This window comes from Pholis gunnellus (genome assembly GCF_910591455.1).
Source record: "Pholis gunnellus genome assembly, chromosome: 22".
NCBI lineage: Eukaryota > Metazoa > Chordata > Actinopteri > Perciformes > Pholidae > Pholis > Pholis gunnellus.
In genome coordinates, this window is record NC_136549.1 from 5,106,005 (window position 1) to 5,130,597 (window position 24,593).

General features: G+C 43.0%; 1 protein-coding gene across 1 annotated transcript in view; it reads right to left on the reverse strand.

The window, feature by feature from the left end:
- Positions 1 to 728: 728 nt before the first annotated feature.
- Positions 729 to 24,593, reverse strand: part of ano2b (anoctamin 2b) — a gene marked incomplete at both ends in the record, with an annotated part of 56,376 nt that continues 32,511 nt past the window's right edge. Inside the window, 9 exons of the mRNA XM_079183733.1 lie at positions 729 to 1,118; positions 2,075 to 2,180; positions 11,677 to 11,855; positions 13,062 to 13,114; positions 13,352 to 13,504; positions 18,622 to 18,764; positions 23,120 to 23,220; positions 23,326 to 23,383; positions 23,591 to 23,702. Of these exons, the coding sequence (XP_079039859.1) occupies positions 729 to 1,118; positions 2,075 to 2,180; positions 11,677 to 11,855; positions 13,062 to 13,114; positions 13,352 to 13,504; positions 18,622 to 18,764; positions 23,120 to 23,220; positions 23,326 to 23,383; positions 23,591 to 23,702 (1,295 nt within the window). The remainder of the gene's footprint in view (positions 1,119 to 2,074; positions 2,181 to 11,676; positions 11,856 to 13,061; positions 13,115 to 13,351; positions 13,505 to 18,621; positions 18,765 to 23,119; positions 23,221 to 23,325; positions 23,384 to 23,590; positions 23,703 to 24,593) is intronic.

Below are 24,593 nucleotides of genomic sequence, written 5' to 3' on the forward strand. Positions count from 1 at the left end.
ACACATCATGTAGAGCAGTACGACATGTGTAATCGACTAACGTGACAATTTCAGTAAAGTTTGAAAAATGGATTCAAAGCGATGCCTGAATTCTACGGAGAGAGATCCGATGTACCACAGTAAGCAGTGTAAAGAAAACGATTTGCTCTCCTGGGAGGCTCATGTGTGCTTCCAGCACCACATATTGAAAAGTGTTGTAGCTGCTACATAGAAGAGCGTAAGCACATGAAGCAGGAGAGTTCTGACGGTCCCCAGTCCCGGGAATGAGCCCATGTCCATCAATCCATTTGTGTCGATTAAAGTCTTCATCCCTGAACCTGTCCGTTCGTCATCAGTTCTTTCTTCCGTCTCCAGTCTCTTCCAGGTTCTTGTAATATTCGATTGTTCAGGATAATACTGTAATTATTGCTTGTCTACGCTATGAAGCAAGTGTGCCTCACTAAATCATTGATTCTTCCACAAAAAATGTGAACACTTTCATCGGGTGAACAGTCGGTGGAAGTGGGAACAACACGCAGACATTCGACCAGCGTGGACGATGCACATTCAACCACACTGAGACCAATGAATTGTTTGAAATGATAACGCGATCACACAGAACTACTGTGTCAGACACCGGGACACGAAAGACACAGGTTGGGACATTCAAGGACCGAATCACTCGGGCAACGTGCTCTCCAGTGCTGAGGCCCGGGCCGAAGCACCCCTCCGGCTGTGTGTGTTGCATGTCACACCACCGTGTGTCTGGAATTCTCGTTTTCGTTTTTGGGCGACGGGGGAATATTCCTGCTGAACTGGCTGAAGCTGGCGGCCCTGCTCCTCGCCCTCGGCCCTCCTCCGTCTCCGGGCAAGCCCTGCGTCGGACCCGGGGGAAGGGTGCTGAAGCGGCCCGGGAGGAGCGAGCCGTGGCCCGGGTGGAGCGTGTGGAGCGTGTGGCGGCCCGGGTGGAGGGTGGTGTCCTTGGAGAAGAGGCTCTGGATGAGCTGGAATTTGTCCTTCTCTTCCCGGAGGAAGACGTCGACCAGGAGCTTCTTCTCCCGCTTGAACTGCTCCACGATGGTTTTGGGAACGTCGGGGATCCCCCAGGCAACGATGAGGCTGAGGAACATCACCAGATTCTGGCGGAGGGAGGAGAAGAGGAGAAAGGGTTATGTCATTTTTTCCCCCTTGCCTTTAGCAGGTCCCTTAATTCAGCTGCTGACGCTGTTAATAATGATAGACTTTCCTTTGTGGCTCTCTGAAAGCAGGACTTCAATATAGGACGTATTGGGCCGGATGCTAAAGCTGACCCGTATGCTTCGAGGCTTTGACCGTGGCCAAGATAATCAACATCCAAACGTTGGCTTATATGGTTTAATAAACATGCACATTTACAAACTCATGAACGCGCACTCATTCATGCACAGCTGGCGTTCATCCTGTTCACACAGTTGTCTGAAGTTAGGAGTGTTTGCTGAATCTGGCGGCACACTCGTACCATGCCACCGTAGGGACAAAAAAGGAGGAGACAGTTAAGATAGAAATGAGGTCCAATGTGTGGAATTTCTTGAATTCCGTTCATGTGACTTGACTCTTAAGAATGATTCATCTGCAGCTGTAATGACGGGAAACGTCTCCAACAGCTTAGTTGTTGGAGGACACTTGGTGGACATATCATGTAAGTGAGGTGTGCGGGCGGACAGTTTGATGTTTATCATTTGAGCTGCTTGCCGACTTGACTGAGGCATCTGGTTATATTCCCAATCACGATGGGAGTACATTGTGATCCGCCAAAAATAGGCACACACTATCACTTTATGGGCCTTTTTATGATACGAATCGTCTCCATTCGACTGCAGAACACCACAGAAATGACGCAACGCCAAACAGTGCGAGCGCTTTGAACTACGCTGCAGAGCAAGAAGAGTGAGCTTTTAGTTAAGATTCCCAACATGTGTATGCACCTGTTAGATGTCTTAGTAATCTCTGTATTTTGTATTGTGTCATGTTGTGCTCTTAAACGCTCTTAAATGTCTGGACCCCAGACACACATGAGCTGATTGACCAGCTTATAGACGCAACAATGAGCTCCTACCTGGAACAGTATGACGAAGGCCAGTCTTGCAGCCAGGACACACCAGTACTGTTTGGAGAAGGTGTACGCGTCTGTAGACCAGGGGGGCTCCCTGTAGTCTTTGTACCTAGGGGTAGAGAGTGAGGATGCAAAGAAAATGGAGTCACTGTTCCTGGTGGAGCTTTGTTTGGAATCCAGCGGGTAGTTAGCATGAGCAGTAACATGGTTAAACACTAAAACAAGAGTTCAAACTGAATCAACCATCGGCTGCTTAAGAGAAGTGGACCATCATTTACTAAATGAACATCATGCTGTATTGAAGTAGACTTGAAACTAGAGATTGAGACCATAAACTCATGTTTACAATGTTTACTGAGATAATAGATCAAGAGAGAAGTAGAGTCATTTTCTCATAGACTTCTTTTTGCCACCAGAGGAGTCAGTCTACCAGAGAAAGAATGCAAGTTTAAGGAAGTTCAGCATTGGCTTCAATTCTCAAACCTGGAGGTTTCCGCCCAGAATCAACTGGAGGTCACCTCCCACACTGTTCGACTGACAGGTGATGGCTGATGGATGCAGCGTCTGACAATCTGTCTCAGACAAACTTTCCTCCTCCATGCTGTGAGCCAAACTGATTTATCTTTCACCCGCACGCATTCAAACATCCTCTCTCCTCCGCTCAGCTTGAGACCCGACTCAAAGTGCAATAAACTTTATTAGGATTCCTTTTTCTTGGTTTTCTTTGCAGGAAACATTCTAAACGGCGGAAAACTGGAACCACATGTCCTGAGAACGGCAGAGGGCTTAAAAGGACGGTTCGGAAGAGAGAAACAAGAGACGGGGATAAGACAACAAGAAAGAGGAACGGAGGCAGAAGAACGACAAAATAAAACATGTGTTTTGTTAATAAGAGAAATATGAAGCCTTGAGGAAGTTGAGGATGTAACGCACGCAAATGAAAACATTCTCATTGGTTAGTCATTTATGAAATTGGGTCATTCGCTCATACATTTTGTCTTTGCTTTGCTGTCTCACTGATCCAGCCAGCTGAGTCATGAAGGATTCTTATGTTGGCGTATGGAGTGTTACTAATAGCACAGTGTTTCATTCAAACAATAAACATTAACATGGTGTAGTAATGTAACCCGTGGCAGTCGGACAGTTTGGGTCGCCGAGCCGCTGCCGCCGAATCTGTTGGCTGCAGTGCAACAAGATCGGAGAACAAAGCGAGAGGATGTCAAGTTGCATGAAGAAAAAAAATGGAGTGTCTCAGTGGTCCATCAGCCTGAGGAGCAGAGTGAAGCAGTGTGAAGGAGACAAACGCTGATGCTCCGTTCTCCGTTTATTCAAAAAAAAGTGAATAAAAACAAGAATAATGAGCAAAGAATATCTAGTGGATTAGCATTTACGGGCAAACATCTGTGTTCCTGCGGTTCTGGAGAAAGATTGTTGATACAGTCGCTTATAGTGATCACATCTGTCTATGACTATTATTTGATTGAACACCATTCGTGTAGCAATTGTTTGAACTCAACACTGGCTGGAATAGTGTTGTGTGGCTCGGCCTGTTTATTTCCCATTTACAGAACCAGCGCCGTGTACTGCACACAGAGCGGACAGAATCACCGACCGCACCGTTAACATGCATCGTGCTGATGGCTTGAGCCAACTCGTTGGGTACATTTGTGCTCAGTAACTCCTGGTAGAACAGACGTTTGACCAAGCTGTTTCCTGTTGGACGCAATCGCTCCTAAACAACATAAAGAGGGTCTCAACCTCTTTATTTACAAAGAAAAAAAACAGTTGGATGCAGTCAGTCAGTCCCATATGGAAACATATATACGAACACAGCAGGATTCAATCAAAATCAACTCTACGGCAAGCAGTCAGCTAAGTTGACAGCTGAGGGGAGTTTGAATCTGTAACTACTTAAAATCCTGCTAGACATAATCAAATGTATCAAAAAGGCAATGAACAACAATACACTTATTATCCAACTATTAGTCTGTACTGTGGGCTGCAACACTTCCTTCTGAACACCAATCAGGGGAGCAATACTCCGAACTATGTAATATGACTTGAGCTTTATAGTCAAAGATCAGCGTCATGTGGAGCTATAAAGTCCTTCAGTCAAAACATAGCCGCTACTACGGGTTCAATCCCTTTATCTTTAAACAGAAGAAAGCAGCTCAATTGCCAAATATTCAGAGTAAAGCCACAAGCAGCAGCGAGTGCGTCTTGGGCTTCACAAAGTCACTTTAGCTGGTGAATTCTGTCTAGAGGCGTGAGACCGATCACGCTTGTTTCGTCATTACAATGTCCTCGTGCAATGCCCTTTGAAAACATGCCTGTTGAGAACGGGCTGAATGCTCGGCCTGTGGTCTCTCGTACAAACAACCTCACACTCAACTCCTGAGCTTCCTTGGGTCTCCAGCAATACACCCGCCGTGGCAAAGTTCCGTCTCACACTGAAGTCACATCTGCTCACAGTCAGACAGTCAAAAAAACAAACACCAGGGGGAGATTTTACCGTTGGGCAAAGTGGGCAACCTGAGCGCTGTCCGTGGTCCTGACTCAACAGCTAAGCGATATGGTCACATCATGTGTCAGCCAATAACTTTGTTGTTTTTGTATTTTTCTGAAGATACATAAAGTTTAAACAGAGGGGACCAAAATACAACACATGTGCTTATAAATGTTTGATCAGCGGCCCGATCGATACGCTCAGGTGCCAGCGACACCTATAATGTTTACATTAGGCCCACTCACGGGAATCAATGTGAAGCTTGACAAAAACGTAATATGTTTGAATGAGAAATGAATCTTTGTAGCACAACAGACATGTCATTATCATGAAAACGATCCTCAGAGTTTTGTAATAATTAGAGTGATTTAGAGTGTAATTTGTGTCGTTTGCCACGTCCCTTTTGGTAGATTTGAATGGAACTTTTAAGGTGTGTTCCAGGTATTTATTTGGACATATCCTGCGTAGCCAATGTCTTAAACTTGCATTATCTCATCTGGCCATCAGGGGGCGACTCCTCTGGTTGCTAAAAGAGATCTGATTGTATAGAAGTCTATGAGAAAATGACTCTACTTCTCTCTTAATTTATTACCTCAGTACACATTGTAAACATGGGTTTATGGTCTCAGTCTCTAGTTTCAAGTCTTCTTCAATTCAGCATGATGTTCATTTAGCGTAAAATAGATGATAAAGCAGGGCATGCTTTAGGGCGTGGCTATCTTGTGATTGACAGATCGCTACTAGAGCTATATATGGCGTCTCTCCTCCACAGTCAGAATATGGTCACTTTTGTTCACTGGTTGCAAAAAAAAAAGATGGCGGCGGCCAAAACAACAAGCTCGAGGCTTCAAAACCGCAGTCCACAAACCATCACTTATCTAACCACATGGTCTAGCAAAAAGGCAGAAAATAAAGAGGGTCAAGATGGAAAATGCTTAGAAACATGGAAGTAAAGATGTAATTAAGCTATGACAGGTTTTCTGCAGGACAATTGGGCTCAAGATGAGCCATTGGATGTGTGGAGCATAGGGAGACACTGAATTCGCAAACACAACATACATAAATCTATTTCCATTGCGGCCGCTAAATACTTTTTACTGCATGGTCAACAAACACAAAAGCCAAGAAGAGTGGAGGTTATGGAGGTCCAAAGTACTATAGTACTAGCAGTCAGTCAATTGCTGGCTATGCTAGTCTTATGCATAATCTGCATTTGTATTTTTTCATATATTTATCTTCAATTATATTATCTTTAGTAACATTTGCTGGCTTCTTTTTTTTCTTTAAAGAAAGAACTGGGAATGCAGGAAATGCGGATCACAGTGGAAACGGTCCTTTACAGTGAACACACAGCAGATGAACATGTCAGATTAATGTGATGGATCAGATCAAAGTTTTAAAATTGAGACAATTGACATCTACATCCACACACACACACACACACACACACACACACACACACACACACACACACACACACACACACACACACACACACACACACACACACACATTCCTCTGGACTTAAAATAGATGAAATGTCCTGATTGTCTCACTAAGTACTTGACCGGCAGTATAGAAAGGGAGGGCGAAATATGTGTGTGTGCATTGTGTGTGTGTGTGTGTCAGACTTATGGTGTCTGATTCCTTCTCCTTATACAGTCATGAGTGAGGAATGCTGCCCGTGAGAGTCGGCTCTTCTCTCCCTCTCTTCCTTCTTTGATCTATTCATCTTTCTCTCACCCGCTCGCCAATATTTTACAGTATTTTTTGTTGTGGATCAACTTCTGATGTGAGCTAAACTGCAAGACAAGACCTCACACTCCAGCCACTTTCATTCCGACTTGCCGAGGTGGAATCAACTTTGTAAATAGTATCGTGAAATAAGCGTTTGTCCCTCTTTCTCTCTTCCTGTGTGTGTGTGTGTGTGTGTGTGTGTGTTTTTCATAGAAACTCCATGTTTGGTTATAAGAGTGCAGCTCGGCAACAACTGGAGCATCTAACTCAATATTCTTTCATAAGACCAGTGAGATTACAGTTAGTATGTGAGAGACTTGAGAACTTGAGAACCACCTTGGTCGAGGTCTCAAGCGAGGCGAGCCGATACTACAAGGTGGAGTTGAACCTACCCAGACCACGGATTGATCAGAGAGAATCGTCAAACGGTGCGACACGGGACATCCTGCACAAACCCGCAGTTTTTGAAAACACAGTCAGGGGTAATTCACTCGACCCAGACTTTGAAAAATGACGTACACTACAAACACCACGGCGTACGGCTGACGAAGAGCAGACGTTCCTCCCTTTTGTTGAAGATGATGTCACGGCGGTTTCCAGCACCGACACCGTGAGAATCTGGCCTACACTGAGGGGGAACTATCTGAAGTGGGAACGCTGCATCAGAGGGAAAAGACCTGTTACCAAACTTGAGGCTGACGGAGTCGGGTCGAGTCGAGCCATGCAGTGGAAAGGCGGCAAATGTCTTTGCGTCTGCCTTCCATTTTTCTGTGATCTTTTTCAGACACTCTTGTCTTTTGCTTTGCCGCTATTCTGTTTTTCCTTCTTTCCGCAGAATGGTTAGGAGCAGAGAACGGTGACAACAGGTCAGGCATTCTGTTTACTTTGATCCAAAACTTCAGTGCATTACTTCTTCCTGGCTGGGTTCAGAGAGGAACAACAGAAAAGCACGTAAGTCCAAAATTCCCATCCAACATGTTCCAGACTGGTCTTTGGCAGATAAAGGTCCCTATCACGTAAAAAATTTAATTTCCAAGTTTCAGATCAATTATATTGATCTTTGAGTTATGGAGAGTCCCAATGCTCCTTTCTGGCAAGTGAGTTAACTTGTTTTTTTCCAGATTTTTTTTTACCATTGCTTGCTTTAGGGATGGAAATGGGGGTCAGTCCACTTTGGTGCAGACTGAAATATCTCAACTACTATCTAATGGATTGCCATGAAACTTTGTAAAGACATTCATGGTCTCCAGAGGATGAATCCTGCTGACTTTGTTAATCCTGCTGATTTAACCTCCAGCACCAACATGGGGTTGACATTTTAGACATTTTGTGAAATTTCTTGTTGAACCCTGAATGGATTGTCTTTAGATTTGGTACATATATTCATGTTGCTCAGGCGATTTATCCCAAAATACTTGGCTGATCACCTGACTTTCCCTCCATCATCATATCATAATTGAAATGTATTCAATTCTTTGGTTTCTGACCAAATATCTGAAAAATGAATGTCCATCAGCCTATAAACTGTATTACTTCTTTTAACCTTGAAAAACGTTCTTACCTTTCACAATAAAAGCCCCAGACATACTGTATATACTGCATACCTGTTTACCAGAGGATTTGCTGAAAGAAAACTCAATAAAAGAGCTTACGGTAGCTTAGAAAACTGAAGGAACCCATTTACCCATGAGACATCTTCACACTAGAATGAAATGTTTATTGCCACCATGTTCCAACATGTGTCTGTTATTTGGCGTAATGAACTCGGCTTATTTCTGCAATGTGAAGCGCCACTACGAGACAAAGCACAAATGTTTTGAATCCGTATTGCATTTCTAAATCAAGCCCATATTGTACTTGAAATGAAAGATGAACATTGATTTATCATTAGAGCATATATTATTTATAATGCATCTTGTTCAATTTGAAAATGGACTATTAATATTGTTGGGCTATAATTAAATTGAACTTTATTTATTTGATTTGATGGTCAGTTGTTGACTACATACAGATGTTGATACAACTGTTAGGCTACTTCAATATATGTCTGGCACTAAATCATAGTGCTATGTAGACATTATTGTGACGTTACGAACCTTTACATGAGGACATTTTCTCGAACTGGACCTTTTTGAATTTTAATTGAATACCCCTGACCTAGAGGAATCATTCTATCAGAAATGACATGATAATCCGTCACATTATTCCTTGGCTTATACTTGACTTCCCGGTGCTAAGAGGGTTACTACAGCCAACTTCCCGTCAGCTCAAGAAACAAGCACTGTCTTGATATTAAGCAGGTAGAAGCCTAAAAGTCTTGCTTTCATAATACTTTTCAAAGTCTTACCCAGGACGAGTCAGTGGTTTGCAACATATAAAGCCTTCTAATCACAAGAGTTTGTGGTTAACTCGTCCTCTCTCTCTTGCTTTCACTATCCTTGATGTATCTGTTTGCTTTCTTTAAATCGCTGTTGAGCATTCTTGCTAAATATAATTTGATTTAAATCCAACTAACGTCAGAACATGTCAGGAACACAGAGAAAAAGTGTTCCACTGTAAGGAAGTTGCCTTTTCTCTTGCCCCCTCCACATGGAGGTCAGCCAAATGACTGCAGAGGCTGGCAGAGATTTCATATTTGTTCAATGGTACCTCAGCAGGGCTTAGACCTAAATCCCCTTTAAAGATAAATATTTCATGAGAAAAGGTATGACTACTTACATCATCACATATCGATTGTGCACAAATGGGGTGTGGAAAATCCAGTTTACCAGATGGCAACCTCCAGTGAAGTCAATGACGAAGTGCCTTGAACCTGCATTCTTTCTAATGGCCAGCAGGGGGAGACTCCTCTCAAAAAGAAGTCAGGTTGTATAGAAGTCTATGAGAGAATGACTCTACTTCTCACTTGATTTACTACCTCAGTAAACATCGTAAACATGAGTTTATGGTCTCAATCTCTAGTTTCAAGTCTTCTTCAATACAGCGCAAGTACGAACATTTCAACGATATACAGTCTATGTTTTTTTTCTTTTAGTCCCCATGTCATCTAACAGACACTTAGCTAAGCCAGCCAGCATTAAATGCAACATGCACATACCTTTATTATAAGGAAGTCTTTTTTGTGTTTTCTGGATTGGTCACTAGCTCTGGGTGGTGAACGACAGAATATCACATCTACCAAAAGGAGTTTGGTTTTAACTCGGGGTTGTGATTTATCAGTACTGGTGATAACTGCCATATTTAAAATGGAAATATTAGTATCATGTTAATAACACACGTGTGAAATACTGTGTAAATAATCCAGCGCCTCTTAAATCATTTTATATATACAGTAATGGTTACAGAATCTCTCTCCTCCCCCCTACATTTGTATTTTGAGTGTAATTAATTTCCATATAAATTAAGTGTAAAAACTAGTTTTTTTCTCTGAAACAAATCTTTCATGACATTGGTGAAAGTTTGACCGCCAAGCACAAGTCATAGTTTACCAACATTTCCATTTAGCATTGTGAATACAGTGGAGAAAACATGTCTGCAGATAAGTAGAGTGGTGCTCTGCCCACTGACGCAGAAACCTTCTTCAACTTCCTCGCACTGCTGTTTCCAAATGTAATTAAACATTTAATACCATAGTGGTTGGCCTCTGTCACACCATCCACCCACCCAACCACAGTGCCTCTCTCCTTCCTTTCCTTCCTGTTTTATTTCTACATCTTTCCATACTTCCCTTTCCCCAGCTTTATCTCATCTTCTGTTCAATAATAGCATCCCTCATCTCTCCATTCCCTGTCCATCCATGCATTCTTTACTACTTCCCCTCCCCCCCTGCATAAATTCATCCATACAACTAGAGTCCCAAAATGAACTGGGCCAACAACAAGGAAGGAAAGAAAAAGAAAGACGAATTCACTGTCAGGAGCAGCTGACATACTTTGCATACTGCGTTGAATCGGTCGCCTTAAGCAGCGACTGCTGTCTGTACATACACTATGTAACGGGACGCACGCTGCAGAGACACACACTTGGAACATTCGCCAGCCAATTTCACGCCTAGGCATGCGAGTATCTCGTCGTGTTTCCGGCGTGACATACCACCACGGCATTGGCACAAAGGCCGTATTCTTGCATTGTAATTATTAGCTGTCTTATGTAACAGCGGGCCAACCTCTGTCTGTGGGCGCCGGCATCCATGACCTTTTCCTCTACAGCGCTCTATATTGATTATTATGAAAGAGATGCTTGCCACTGGCATGAGTGAAAATTCAAAGGCGATACAATAGTGTACTGTATTTCTAAATCTGTAGAATCATCATCAACCCCCCCCCCCCCCCCCCCCCCCCCCCCCTCAGGCTCAAACTTGGGTGATGTCTCCACTAGATGCAGAAAAGGGCCTTTGGACACCCAGAAAGGGATTACCTGTGTGCATTAAGACATGCAAGCAATGAACGACAGCAATTATTACTCATCAAATGCATCAGTCCTACTGTATATACAAATCATTGAACATCACGCTATATGTGACTTTATGCAGACGATACATTATTGTATGTATAAAATGCTGATATCTCAGTTTTGGTACCCTGTCATGATACAAAACCAGCCAGCTTTTAATTCTGCAGCCTTGGCTGCTGTATTACGTACTCTGCGATAACATCTCCTGGATTGCTTTATGGCACAAAACAGAAAGAGTGGGATCGTTCTTTTAGAGTTTCCGGTGACAGTAAATATTTCTGGATATGAATAAAGGCTTGTAAAGAAAGAGAAAAGTCAGCTGGAGATGGACTTCAGCACCAAAGAAGAGACAGACACATCCTTCTGTTCGGTTAAACGGATACTAGCCTTGAAATAAGCATGAAATTGGAAGCCATTTGTTGTTGACTAGAGTGAGTTATGTATTAATGCCAAAAATATGAGCTATGGCAAAACAGAGCGATGTTGTTTTTTCCACTAAGACAAACTGAATTCCTCTATAAAAATAGATGAGCTGACTTGACTGTTTTCTTGAATGTACAAAGTACTCAACTGGCAGTAAAAAGAAAATGATCATACAAAAAAAAGATGCAGTTTTGCGCTGTTTTTGCAAATATTGTTGCTATTATCCTTTATTTCATAACCACATTTTCCTGCTCCTTAGATTGAATTCTCGATTAGTCAACTATTCGGGTTAATTAACCCCCGACACGTCAGTGCGTGTGCATCATGAATGCTTAATGAAACAATCAAATTTTTTCTCATAGTATTTATCAATGCCTGTCACAAAGGTAATTAAGCAAATTATGATTGAAGAATTTTTACCAATATCCAGAACTTGTGAGTGTGTGCATGCGTGTGTGTGTGTGTGTGTGTGTGTGTGAGTTTTTACCGGCAGACGGTGATGGCCCCTTGCTCTAAGTTCTGCGGTGTCGTGCCAGGTTTAAAATTGGACACGTTGAAGTAGGAGAGCGTGTGGTCAATGAAGCCGTGCATGGTGCCGGTCTGACTGAACATGTACTGGTAGACGAGTCGAGGGATGAAGTCTGATGTGAAGGAGATCACAAAGGCCTCCGGGGAGAAACAGAGAGACAGAGTGAAACATTTTTACGGTCATAAAAATTCATCAAAAATAAAGCAGACCGTGAAACAAGAGGTTGTGGAAGAGCTGCAGGGGTCAGACTGTTCATTTTCAGAAGTTTAAAAGCACAGTTCTCCTAAACTACGTATTTTAGAGATTAATTTAGTATTAAACAAAGTCCGCTCCCAGGTTTCCACTGCCTTGAAGCTCCTGGGGCAGCTTAAGTGTGTGTATATGTGTCCAACGCCCCATAAAGCTCTAGAATAAATAAAAAAACTGCTGCTTGTTTTTCTTAATCCTACACAAATCTCTTTCGTATTAAAAGTAAACGAAATAGGATTTGTTTCGCCGGCCAAGGACAAATCCCAAACAGAACTTCCCTGACTCTACAACACACCTTGACCTCCACAGATCAGCAGCTTCAGGTGTTTCAGACGAGGCTCTGGGACCTCACAAGGTCATGATGGATTACATCTCAGAGCAACCGTAGAGGTCACATCTCTGTTTAATAATAGCCACTATCATTTTCAGCGATGGGTAATTTAAAGTATGAGAACGAGGGTGCGGTTTTAAATTTTTTATATATATATAATTAGTGAACTGTTTATCTTATTATTTCTAATGATCAATAAAAACTATTTTTTTCTGAATCTGCTCTTTTGATTTAAACAATATGATTTTAAAGAGGAATCATTTACAGAATAATGAAACAATCAGTTTAAGGCTATAATATGTGTTAATGATGAAATCATTACTTAATTATAAAATATTATTATTTAACTTACAATAAAGATATTTTGTCTTGAAGCTTTTTGGTCCAAAAGGATGTGAAATCGCAGTCTTAAGGAAAAAAAACTACTTTAAAATTGTCTTGGGTAAGAACTCCCAAACCCAATATCCCCTAATATCTTTTATTCCCTGTAGAAATTCAGAATGTAATAGTGAGTACTGGCACTTCAAGCACTGAAGTAGAACCTTTTACGACGCTAATGAGCTACTGCTACAAACGTTTAACATTTCATGTCATGTTATGAAAATCTAAAATCTATAATATTCTTTGTAGTGCTGTTCATCAGTCTAGATTATTTCTGTGTGGGTAGAGACGTCTGCTTTCTCTGCAATTATTACTATTTTCAAGCATTCCTTGTGCATATATCTGCCTCCATCACATGCAGGGACATTGCATTAATACTTACATTTATAATGACTGAGAATTTTCCCATTCCACTCAGTATGTTGTACCATATACCTACAGAAAGAAGAGCAGGAGAGAGAGAAAATGGTTCAAGCGATAAGCGGGAGGAGCAGTAATTGTAAATGTGTTGTGATAGCTAATGAATTCAAATCAATTTGGTTGTAAAGGTCTCAGAACTCTACACAAAGCATGCTACTCAATATTACAAACTGCATTGGCTGGAGAATGGGAGATAGTTATGCTCCGTGTGGTAGCCTTTTCCTTCTTTCTAGGTGCGTCGCACCAGCTTACCGATGTCTTTAGCACGTATGGCGACCGGCCGGCGTAGCTCCGTAACAAACTTCTTGGCGTCCAGTCGGATCTCGATGACGTTGTTGAGCAGAGCGAAGAGCGGAGCGAGTGGGAACGAAGCCACGAACAGAGAGACGAAACCAAACTGGATGACTGCAGAGAAGAGAGAGGCAATCATCAAACGCGTTATAGTGTTGAACACCGACATCACTACATCCTGCAGAGAAGATGGCTGAATATTTAGCTACTTCTGCGTCTGAAATGGATGATGAAAGTAGCTAATTAATGAGCCATCTCGCTTCTTTCTCATCTCCGTTGAGAGTTGCACATGCACATCGGGCCGGCGCTAGACATTTGTCATTATGTTACGCTGGAAGATCTGTCAAATTAGATCATCAAAGGCAGACCTGTGGCATTTATTCTCTGCATGTATTTGCTCATGTTTTACAAAGGCTTTAGCCTGAGCCAGGCCACACAACAGTGAGAGCTATCCTATCCCATCCGAACAGGGTTAGTAGTTTACAGCTGTTAAAATGATATATAGACATTTTGTTTTTCAGATCAGTACTCGGTATCGGCAGATAAACAATTTCAAGATCAAGGCTTTTCAATACAAATGCTGTTTGAATGATTTGCTTGCAGCGTTCCATTTGGCTCTTTTCATACATGGAACATTTGATGTATTTTATAGATATATTCAGCAATAATTATGTAGTTTATTTTCAGGCCTTTTGAACAGCTGTGGCTTAGTAGCCTATTTGCACTTCTTACGTCGCTGTAGTTCTGAACAGAATACTGTTTTAGGCTATAGCCTTATTATCATTTCAACTACAGTAAGCTATATTCTATACACACAGTACTGTACTGTGTTAAAGTGTATTTGAATTATCCAGTAATTTGAAAAGCGTTTGAAGCAGTCTATAAAATTCAGTAAATAGGAAGCTGTCTGCATTATTACTTTATATCCATATAGTAAATATACAAATGTCAATAAGGTGGTAATTTGCATGAGAAATGTGTTATAATAATCATCCACTTATAGTAATTCATTTGATCCAAACAAACGATTACTATAGTAGGTTTCCACTGTGTTTCACAAAGCGACGTAGTCTTTTCACTTCAACACTGAACGAGTAACGGCATCTGTATAAAAAACACAGGTACGAACAATTCTGCGGTTTAAGAGCACGTCATGAATCTGCCGCCGACTTTTCTTCCTCAAGAACAAATGAAAGTGTATTTGAAAAAACCTGTTGAATGAGGCCCGTTGTTTCTTATCATCATTACGCTGACGACATTCAAATGTACGTCGAAAATGAGTGTGGCCGCACAGCCTCCACAGCTGCTGCAGCTGGAGTCCTCAGCAAACACCAGCAGAGCCGAAAAATCCCACTGCTAGCACTTACGTAATTCGCTCTATAACAGATGCAAAGATAACCAAAGTTACACTTTTCTACCGCAGGGCAGTTTAAACAAAGACTTTCTTCAAGTTGCTGACTGCAGTTTGATGGAGAACATATATCGGATGCTTTTGCGGTTGAAATTTACGTCATAGCATCATGGGTGTCTACTACGGTGTCTACTTCTGTCCTGCTGCAGACGTTGCAAAGCGCTTCCCCTAGTTTCGTAGTTGCCTCGCAGCGGAGTTCCCAATCAGAGGATTATCACTTCAGTCTTTGTCCAGCTTCATCTCAAATCACATCCCTGTTGGGATATTTTCAGCCTCTGAAGAAGTTGTTCAGTGCTCCGATTAAGTTAAAAGAGAATTTGTTCAAGAGAGAAATCAATTTCCGAGCCTCAACACGGAACTGAAAAGTATCTGAGAGACGTTCTCAGACGTTCACCTTGAGGTAACTCCAGGAGTGTCTCCACCAGATGTGACGGTCATCCACTGTCACAATTATCTTATGCCTAGTTGTCTGGCTGTTATGGTTGAAAGCTGAGTTACTGAGGCGTGAGAGAATTATATAATAATGACTGAATTATGCAATATGCTCCATGTTTACAAAATGGCAGACGTCATGTGATGCAAGATCCTTCACAATCCCCGTCCTGTGTGTTTCTCTTGAAACACATCTTTGTGTCCGCTCTACTATGGTGAAGCTGGCATAAAAAAAAGAAGAACCACAGCCATATTTCTGCCGGCATGAGAGACGGCCCACGTGTGAGAAAAGGAATCCACAACACAAAAAAAGAAATAACACACACATTTTAAACCGCCGTCGGGTTGACGTGTTGGTGAGTAGCCATTTGTCTGGCCGGGAGTCACGCTCTCTGTCTGGACTCGCTCCGTGCTTCAGAGGACGCCTTTTAAGGTTAAACACTCCGCTGCACCTGTTTGTCGTGTTATGTAAGTCAGTCTGATTAGATAACACAGACACACAACATCCGTGACTGATAATTAAAACGACAGTTGACGGGAATTTATTTAACAGCACATCACACGTACACACAGGGCTCCGGACTGCAACCATTTAGTCACATTTTCGCAACTATTTTTTGGAGACAGTGCGACTCAATTATATAACAGGGAGCACCAGTGCGACTCGGAGACGTCACCTAGTTTTTTTAAAATTGTTCAGTCTGGAGCCTCCAGTGTGGAGCACTGCCACCGCCCACTTAGACAGGAGTCTTTTAAGACTAGTCCAGGCTTGCCACTCCGGCTTCCTTTTCGGCTTCGGGGAGGTCAGAGATCAGCTGCATTAAGGCTGCAACTCGTGCAGTATAATCCAACTCTGGTTTATCCAGATGCTCACTACTTCCCAAACACATGCATCTTCGCTAAACCCTTACTATGTAAAACACAAGTGGTGTGCCTGATGCAGAAGTGTTTTAAATAGGACGGTCAGAACTCAAGGTGACACGTGATTACCTCATTGATTTAAAGGTAGAACCTCTTTCACATTATCGCTGCTATGAACTGTCAATAAATGCTCGAAACCACCGTCACCTGCTTCCCTAAGCATGCGGAGAGGGAAACATGAGAAAGACGGAGCGGTGGAACCTAAGCAGTGTGGGAACGGGGATTTCCAGCGAGCCGGAGACTGACGGCCTCACCTCGGGATGCTGCGCCGAGACAAAGAGCGGCGAGGAAGAAAATACGACGGCGGAGCGGGGCGAGCGCTAGAGGGCAAGCTTAGAATAACCCCTCGCTATCTATCCGAGCCAAGGTTGACGGGTTCGAGGCCGGGCCCGGGCGCACACAAAGAAGGACGCACACACACACACACACACACCTTAACACACACCCAAATAACCCAGAGCTACCCATTCATACATCTCACAGCTATGTGTGAGTGTGTGTTTGCATGTAGAGCTCAGACATTTCTTACATTCCTGGCTTTGCCCTGCGGTGACATCAGCTCCGTCTTTCCTCTGTTTTCCCCTCATTCGACCGTCCTCCCTCTGTCCACATTAGCATGCCACGGCACAGCTTCTAGTGTTAAAACTGCTTTGCTTCACTTAACGTCTTGATTCCACCAAAATCTACAGATGGTGTGAGCAGTTGTAGTTTTTGTATCTGACCAAAGGGTCCAATACTGCCCACTGGATGAAAAGTCATTCATCGCCTATTTTTAATAGGCGATGAATGAGATATTTCATATCTTGTAAAAACATCTTGTCAATAATATTTTACGTAGTCATATCTTGTACATATTCATTTTATGTTCTCTGTAATATTGGGAAATTGTAATATTATATAGGTGGAGGCTTCAAATAAGCCCAGTTGGCTTCTACGATCGTACGTTCACACTAAACGTGGCCAGCTACGTCGTCAGCGCGTTGCTCGAGCGCTCGTTGACGTATTATGACGTTAAATAGCACTGACAACTGGCTACCGGGATTTTTTCCTGAGCTGGAAAGGAATAGGGTGAAAGAAAAAGATATGACTGATTGCCGCTTCATGGGAGCCTTCCCCTTTAAGGCAGGGCGGCCTTCTGGGTAACGTGCGTATGCAGGCGGGTCTCAGCAAAAGCTACAGAAAAGAATGACCCAATACATATATTAAATTGGAGAGAAATCATCTCTACGGATGATATCTCCAAAATTATGCAATTCACACCTAAACTAATATATATATATATATATATATATATATATATATACACACACTACAGGTAAGAGGGTCAATGTCAATTTCTGATTTTGGGGTGAACTGGTGCTTTAATGACGATGTTTTGCTGGCTATCTGTACAGAAACATTACCTGAAGGAAAAGTGAATAATTTAAACTTATTCTTAATTAGCTGGCCGGGCCACTGTCGGACCCTCAGTTTTCAAAAAAGGGTCTGAATTCACTAATGTAACCATTCACCATGATTACAACCATCTAACGCAACAAATGTGTGAAATGTTGGACATTGAGCTACAACGTGTTAAATACATAAAGATGTAATGCGATCTCTGCACTGATTACATTACAGATCTTTAGAAGGCCACGCTGCAGCATTCTCTACTCACTCCTGTAGGCTCCCAGAAATCTACAGATGCCTGTCGAAAAAACATCAGACAGTTTTGTTTTGTCAGTCCGTTCCGTTCTTTAACTCTCTCCATATAGCCGGTGACAGGCCTGTATAAGCACCGTGTCAAATTCAGACAACTGAGGAACCACAACGTCACCTTTCTATTTTCTATTTTTAACTAGCAAAATGCCTGAAGAAGCAAATAGAATTGTGGCATTCTAACCAAAGACGGAGGGCCGTGGTGAACGAACCTGAAAGCCATTCAAAATAATGTGTCACTTGCTCAAACACGTTGATTTAAATACACAGCTGAGACTGATTATGCATGACGGAGGAAAAGCCTTTACACTCTGGTGTTTATGTGCTTTGGTTTGTGATGGACATGAGTGTGAATGAATGACTGTGCGTGCAGGGTGAGTGCACTCTTGCATGTGGACGAATGCAACAAGTCACAAAATACAATGTTAGTTGTGACGGACAAGAGTCGTAATTCAAATTCTCCGGTAAAGGTCCTCGTCAGGTTAACGTACAACATTTCAACATCTGACAAATGCTGTCATAAGCGTGGTCTTGATGAGTGTGTGTGTGTGTGTGTGTGTGAACACAAATACGTCCTACATTCATATGCTCCTCAGTCCAGGTGTTCATTTTTACCTGACGATTACATAACACCTCTCAGGGACGTACAGGAAGACCTACGTTGGTGCCTGAATGGCTGCACTTTGTCTCTATAACTATTTCTGTGTGTGTGTGTGTGTGTGTGTGTGTGTGTGTGTGTGTGTGTGTGTGGGTGTGTGCGCAGACTCACTCATCTCCATGTATTCAGGCGTGAGGCCTTCAAAGGGAGCCAGGGCGTAGTCCAGGTTCCACTGCTGTGGAGGCCTCTCCTCCTCCAGCTCCTTCTCCGCCGGTCCTTTATCCTTCAACGCGCGCACCAGCTTCTTCAACTTCCTGTCAGGACAGAGGGGAGAAAAGAACAAGTTTAAAGGGAAGTCCTCCTGACATTTAGTGAGTAAAAGTGTGAAATAAAAAACGATAAATCTCATCTGACATAAAGAAATGTATACAAAACTGTGAATATTGTTTACAAATGTAATGCAGCGGTGACTAAACAGGATTCCTGTAGTAGGAAAGTGATCTAATGACAGACTGCTGTGTGTTGCATTGCCATCAGGTGTCTTTTTTTGACATTATTCCAGGACGTGTCAGAGTTGGACACTTTGATTTGAAACTACAGATGCTCAAACTGTCACTATATCCTGACAGAAGTACATGAGACGGATAATCCGTGAAATAATCTGGTTCCTCTGCCTCCTTTCAGTGCTCCTAACGGCATTTGCAAGATTCCACCGCGCCCGAAGAAAGAAAAAGGCCAATCAGAGCCGAGGAGTCTCTAACGCAGCTGTCAATCGCTGCTAGTGGAGGTCGTGAACTCCGATCAAACCGCCAAATTAGGCAGCGCTGATTAAATATGAGTAAAGAGTCCTTTACTGCGTTGCCTATTTCTCACCTGCAATGTTTTCAGAAACATATTTTAGTGGCCGGATCAAACTTTCTCTTGCAAATGCCATTAGGAGCACTAAGAGGAGGCAGACAAACTTAATTTGTTCATAGATTATCGGTCTCATGCACTTCTGTCAGGATACAGTGAGAGTTTGTCCCGTCATAACAGATTTGCTCTCATTTGTTCAAGGTAAGTTGGATTGTATTTGTCAAAGTTTAAAATGATGCGTCTTTGCTGCAGCTCGAAGACGGAATTCCACTGAAAAAAGAAATGCGCCTCCCAAACAAATAAACTACCTGTATTTACTCTACAAGGCGCTGGACCTAAGTGTTTATATGAATCGTGCATGTGAAGCAGGGTGGTGCTGGCGTACGGGATGTGCACTCAGTATACTTTCCCTGGGACATGAGAGACAGACCAACCACCTGGACTTCTTACAGAAACCTGGACGCCAGCGGAGAAAAGCAGCCAGTAGACTGGCGTTCGCGGGAGAGCACAGAGCGAGCCAGGTACAGTACAAAAGCGTTCCGTGTGTGTGTGTCTTGGTGGGAATAATTCCAACTCACAGTATGTGTGTGCATGTGAACCGATGCATGTGCGGCTGTGTTTAATGGACAACACATTATCGGGTGTGTAAGTGTTGTTGTGCATGCACGTGACTGTGTTTACTGCTCTAATAAAAACTCTAACAAGAGCAGCTAAATGCCTGACTGCATTATTAATGTGGTCATCAAACACACACACACACACACACACACACACACACACACACACACACACAGTATGGCACATTCAGGGAGGCAGTGAAAATCTAAATGTTTACTGTCCTTTTAAACACACAAACAGTCACGTAAACTAGATGCAGACACACGTGTCCACAACCACACACACACAGTCCTGTTCCCTGCTGCTGATCTCAAAGGAAATGAGAGGTTTCGGATGTAGGTCAGGACTCTTTGACTCTCTGTGTGAACGTCTTTTGGATCAAATGCCCTGTTTTACTGCCAGGTCATGTGACCTGTGGAAAAATGCGAGGCCTCACTCAAAAATGTAACAACAATTTCAATCAGCTAATGAGCCAGTCAGTGGCGGGCCGTCAGGGTCTGCAAGGCCTTCTCTGCTGGCCTAGACAGAATCACAAAGTTAGAGCTATTTTATAATTTTTCATAAATACACTACATGTATTATAATTTATTTTCCTATTATCTTATTTTCTCATAGCACAGCTACTGTCTTCCTCAGTTGCTCTGCTTCCAGTGCAGCTTGTTTTAAGTAGAGCTTTTATCCAATCAGATTTCACCTCTGTGTCTCTAGGTAAGAAGAGAGGCCCGAGGCCTGCAGACTCACCAGTGAATCCCTTTGCAGTTTAAGTGAATGGGGACGATATTGTTGATTGTCATAGTCTTCAACCAATCAGATCTTTAGTTTGACATGTTGGGCGTAGTCTTTGACGTGCCAGAGCCTTCTAGCTGGCCTAGCCATACGTGATTGGTCAGTGGTCTAGCGTGACATGTTGGGCGGTGACAATCCCAATATCTGCTGCCTCTGTTGAGCGGAGATTTTCAGCCCTCAAACGCATTAAAACGTATTCAAGAAATACAACTGGGGAGGCTCGACTGTCTTCACTGGCGTCCATGAATCGAGAAGGACTTCTTATTGGAACTAAAACGCACGGATCTACTGAACAACCGTGAGATTAAACTCTTTGTTAACAAAGAAAGGAGGATGGACTGTCTTTAAACAGCAGCTCTGGTAAATGCATTTGTTTTTACATCTGTAGTAGCTTTAATATGCTTGTTTATATATTATTATTTGTACAACTTGATTTTATGAAGATGGATTTTTGTTTGTGATAGGAACTATTGTTATGTCCAATGGTGCGCTGGGGACACATTTAGTCGGTGCCAGTGTTGCCAACTTGGCGAATTTCTCGCTAAATCTGGTGACTTTCCAACCCCCACCGACTTTTTTTGTCAAAAGCTACTAGCGACAAATCTAGCGACTTCTGGTTCTGGTGTTGTTGGAGACTTTTCTGGTGTTTTGACTCTGACGTGAAAGCACGCGAACGAGCAGCGGGTGCTGCCGTGAGCCGCCCCAAAGCACTCACAGGCGGTTACTCTCACAGCAGCCTCGAGCAGCAGTCCCAGCTGCAGTCAGAGCAGAGAGGAGACACACTCTCGGCGTATTCATGTATCTGCACTCTGCAGTTAGTGTATTTATAGGTGTTGAGCTTCATTTTTACACGAAACAAATAATAACCGTAGCTGTGGTGTCATAATGAGGTGTTTCAGCTGCAGGACAGCAGTGAAGGCCCAGGTATGAAATGCACGGCCTGCCACTGGAGCCAGTTAATATAAAAAAAGCATCAGGTTATTTCATTCAACCTGCACAGCTTTTAGCCTTTCAGACAAGCCAAAGAACTCCATATGTTCTCAGGAGTTGGGGTTTTTAAACGACACTTAAATATTGCACTTACATCCATCAAGTGGTCAGAAAGATGACTCCACATGAATGATGTCTGCTTGATGTGTAAGTAGGCTGAGGTTCACCAGGTAAACCATGAGTATCATAATTTGGACAGCATTTAGGGGCTGTGTTGTTATGAATATGTAGGTATTTTTCTGCCCTCTAGTGGTCAAAGTCACTTAATACAGCTTTAAATAATGAAAGAAAATAGGAAAATAGGAGTTTGGCTTTGATTCAGTCCTTATTGAATTTAATGAAAGTAGCTGTTAGCAGTTCCTGTTGGCAGCCTCCCCATGTATGTACAGAAAACTATCACTGGATTACTTTGAAACTGAGGAAAACCGAAAAGCAGGATGACTCTAAGGCAACTGTTTTCAGAAGCGTCTTTTAAAATAAAAGTGTATCACGCAGCATCTTTGCCTCAAACCGTCTCTCCACCCCTGCAACACACAATGCACACAAACTGTGCCCCAATTCGGGAGCTGCACAATTTGAAGTCCACATTTCAAACCTCAATATGTCACAGCACGTTAACGGGACTGTCCAGGGCAAAAAGTACGCCCTTGTTAAATAATTCAACAAGCCGTGGCCGCTGTGGGCCAGTCACTTGCATTGGTCTCATGGGTGGGAGCTCAGAATGAGGCTGCTGTGAAGTCTCAATAGGCCTGAATCCTCTCAGGGAGGATGTGGTGGTGACCTCAGACTTCCATCTTTAGACAGGAGCTTTTAGGGTCGGGTACAATGGTTTGAACCTCTGATGCACTGCCTGAAGTCTGTGTTTTTTTACTGGTGGGCTCCCAGGTGCGAAGGCTGTTAAGTAGATGAATGTAAAACAGATGAGTCGATGGTATGTAGACGGTATGCACCGTGGCTCGCTGATCCCTCGGGGAGTCCTGGAGAAAAGCAGCCGTGTTTGATGAGGCTCACCTGACGGGACGGGAGGTCAAGCTAGGCTCACGGCAACCGTTACGGTGCGGCCCCGAGGCCAAAAAAGACACCTCTGTTGTGTGACAGTTGCTATAAACAGAGCTGACCTCTGACCCCTTTTGGGATTAGCATGTAAGAGCTGAAGAAGAAGAACCAGCGTGCGGACATGCGAGGAATTTTATTAGAACAAGAGGCGAATCTTGAAAGTGCTTGGGAGCGAGCATGTGTGTGCGTGTGTGTGTGTTAGGTGTCAAAGAATGAGGCCATAGAAGTAGCGTTGGCTATTCAGACATTTTGTCAAATATATCCCACTTTGTTACTTCGCTCTTATGCGTTCCATGTCTCTAGATTTAGAAAACTACACACCAAGTGAGCAGATACAAATAAAGAAGTGATGCAGTCTACTCACGGGATGCCGATCTCAAAGATGTTGTTCTGGATCAGCTGCTTCCCCAGCATGATGATGCTGAGCTGAATGCACAGCTCTATGAGGCAGCCTCCTGGCGCACACTGAGGGAGACACGCACCTCGTTTGTACATTCATTCATTATCGCGTTACCTTTTACTCATTCAGCCAAATGAACGGAAACACAGATGCAAAGTTGGGTAACGAACCTCTTCCATCCGATAATCGTTGAAGACGTACACGTAGTTTCCAGGTCGACCAGCAAACCTGCGAGAAAACCCACAATTAGGACTGAGCAGCTCCACTTGGATTCAATAAACTGAAGGATTAAATGCTCCTTCGTAGTTTAAGACAACTCTCCTCATTAGGCTGAATGAAACCCATTGGGTTAGCTGAAACACGCACTGTCACAGGACTGTTTCACAGGACAGCTCTGCACTAACACACTCCTACGCACACGCGCGCAGGACTTACCGTCCCTTGAAGAAGGCCACGTAAAAGATGGGCGCGTACGCGTTCATGAACTTGAGCAGGAAGGCTTTCAGGATGAGACGCTCCTCAAAGTTGGTTTCTGTTTTGGGAATCTCTGAAAGACAGGTGAAGTGGGACTGTAAGAAAGATTTGGCATGGTGTTGGTTTGTGAGGACGGCAAGCGGGTTGGAGAGAATGTCAAAGGCGCTTAATTCCAACTTTGGAGTATCTATGAATGTGGAAAAGAGTAACACATTTATAATTGTTTTTTTTGGAGAATCCCGCGTATGTGTTTGCACATGTAAACACAATATCTTGTTTTAAGAAGCCGGGATAAGCCCCTAGCCCGTTTATGAGAAACCAGAATATGCTAGCTGGAGTACTCAGAAAGAAACTGGATTCTCTCGCGAAGTGTTAGTGACAAGCTGACACATCAGCTTTGGTTTGTTTTTGAAAAAAATAACAGAATCCAGTAATGAGGAACGGCGTTACTAGTATTTATCGTGAACGTGTATATGAATAACCTGGTTTCTCTGTGCTCATGTAAAGATCATATCCCATACATGATCATAAGCGGTTTAAATTAACACAGTAATTAGTTGAGGTATTGCCTCCACACGGCTCTACACGCGGAGACAGCTAAGCTGGCGGTTTGCAGCTAACAGAGCTAACATTTGTAGGGGAGCGTATGTTGAGGTCTGGCTATCATTGTGTTCGTGTTATCATGTTTAAGGTTTTCTTCAGTGTGAGTTTTTAGTCCAGGCTGATAGCAACTGAACCGAGTTTGAAGGGGTGATTCTGTCGGTCTGACTCTTGAATTTGAGTCATAACATGATCACTGTGCTGGAAGTAGGTTAAAATACTCGCACTTTTCACATGGCACATCCATGCACTCTCACACACACACACACACACCCTCTTTCTCTCACTTCTCTGTCCCATTATTTCCCTCTATTTCAGAGGTTTTGAATATGAATGTAAGTGTGGTTGAAACCTCCTGGGATGA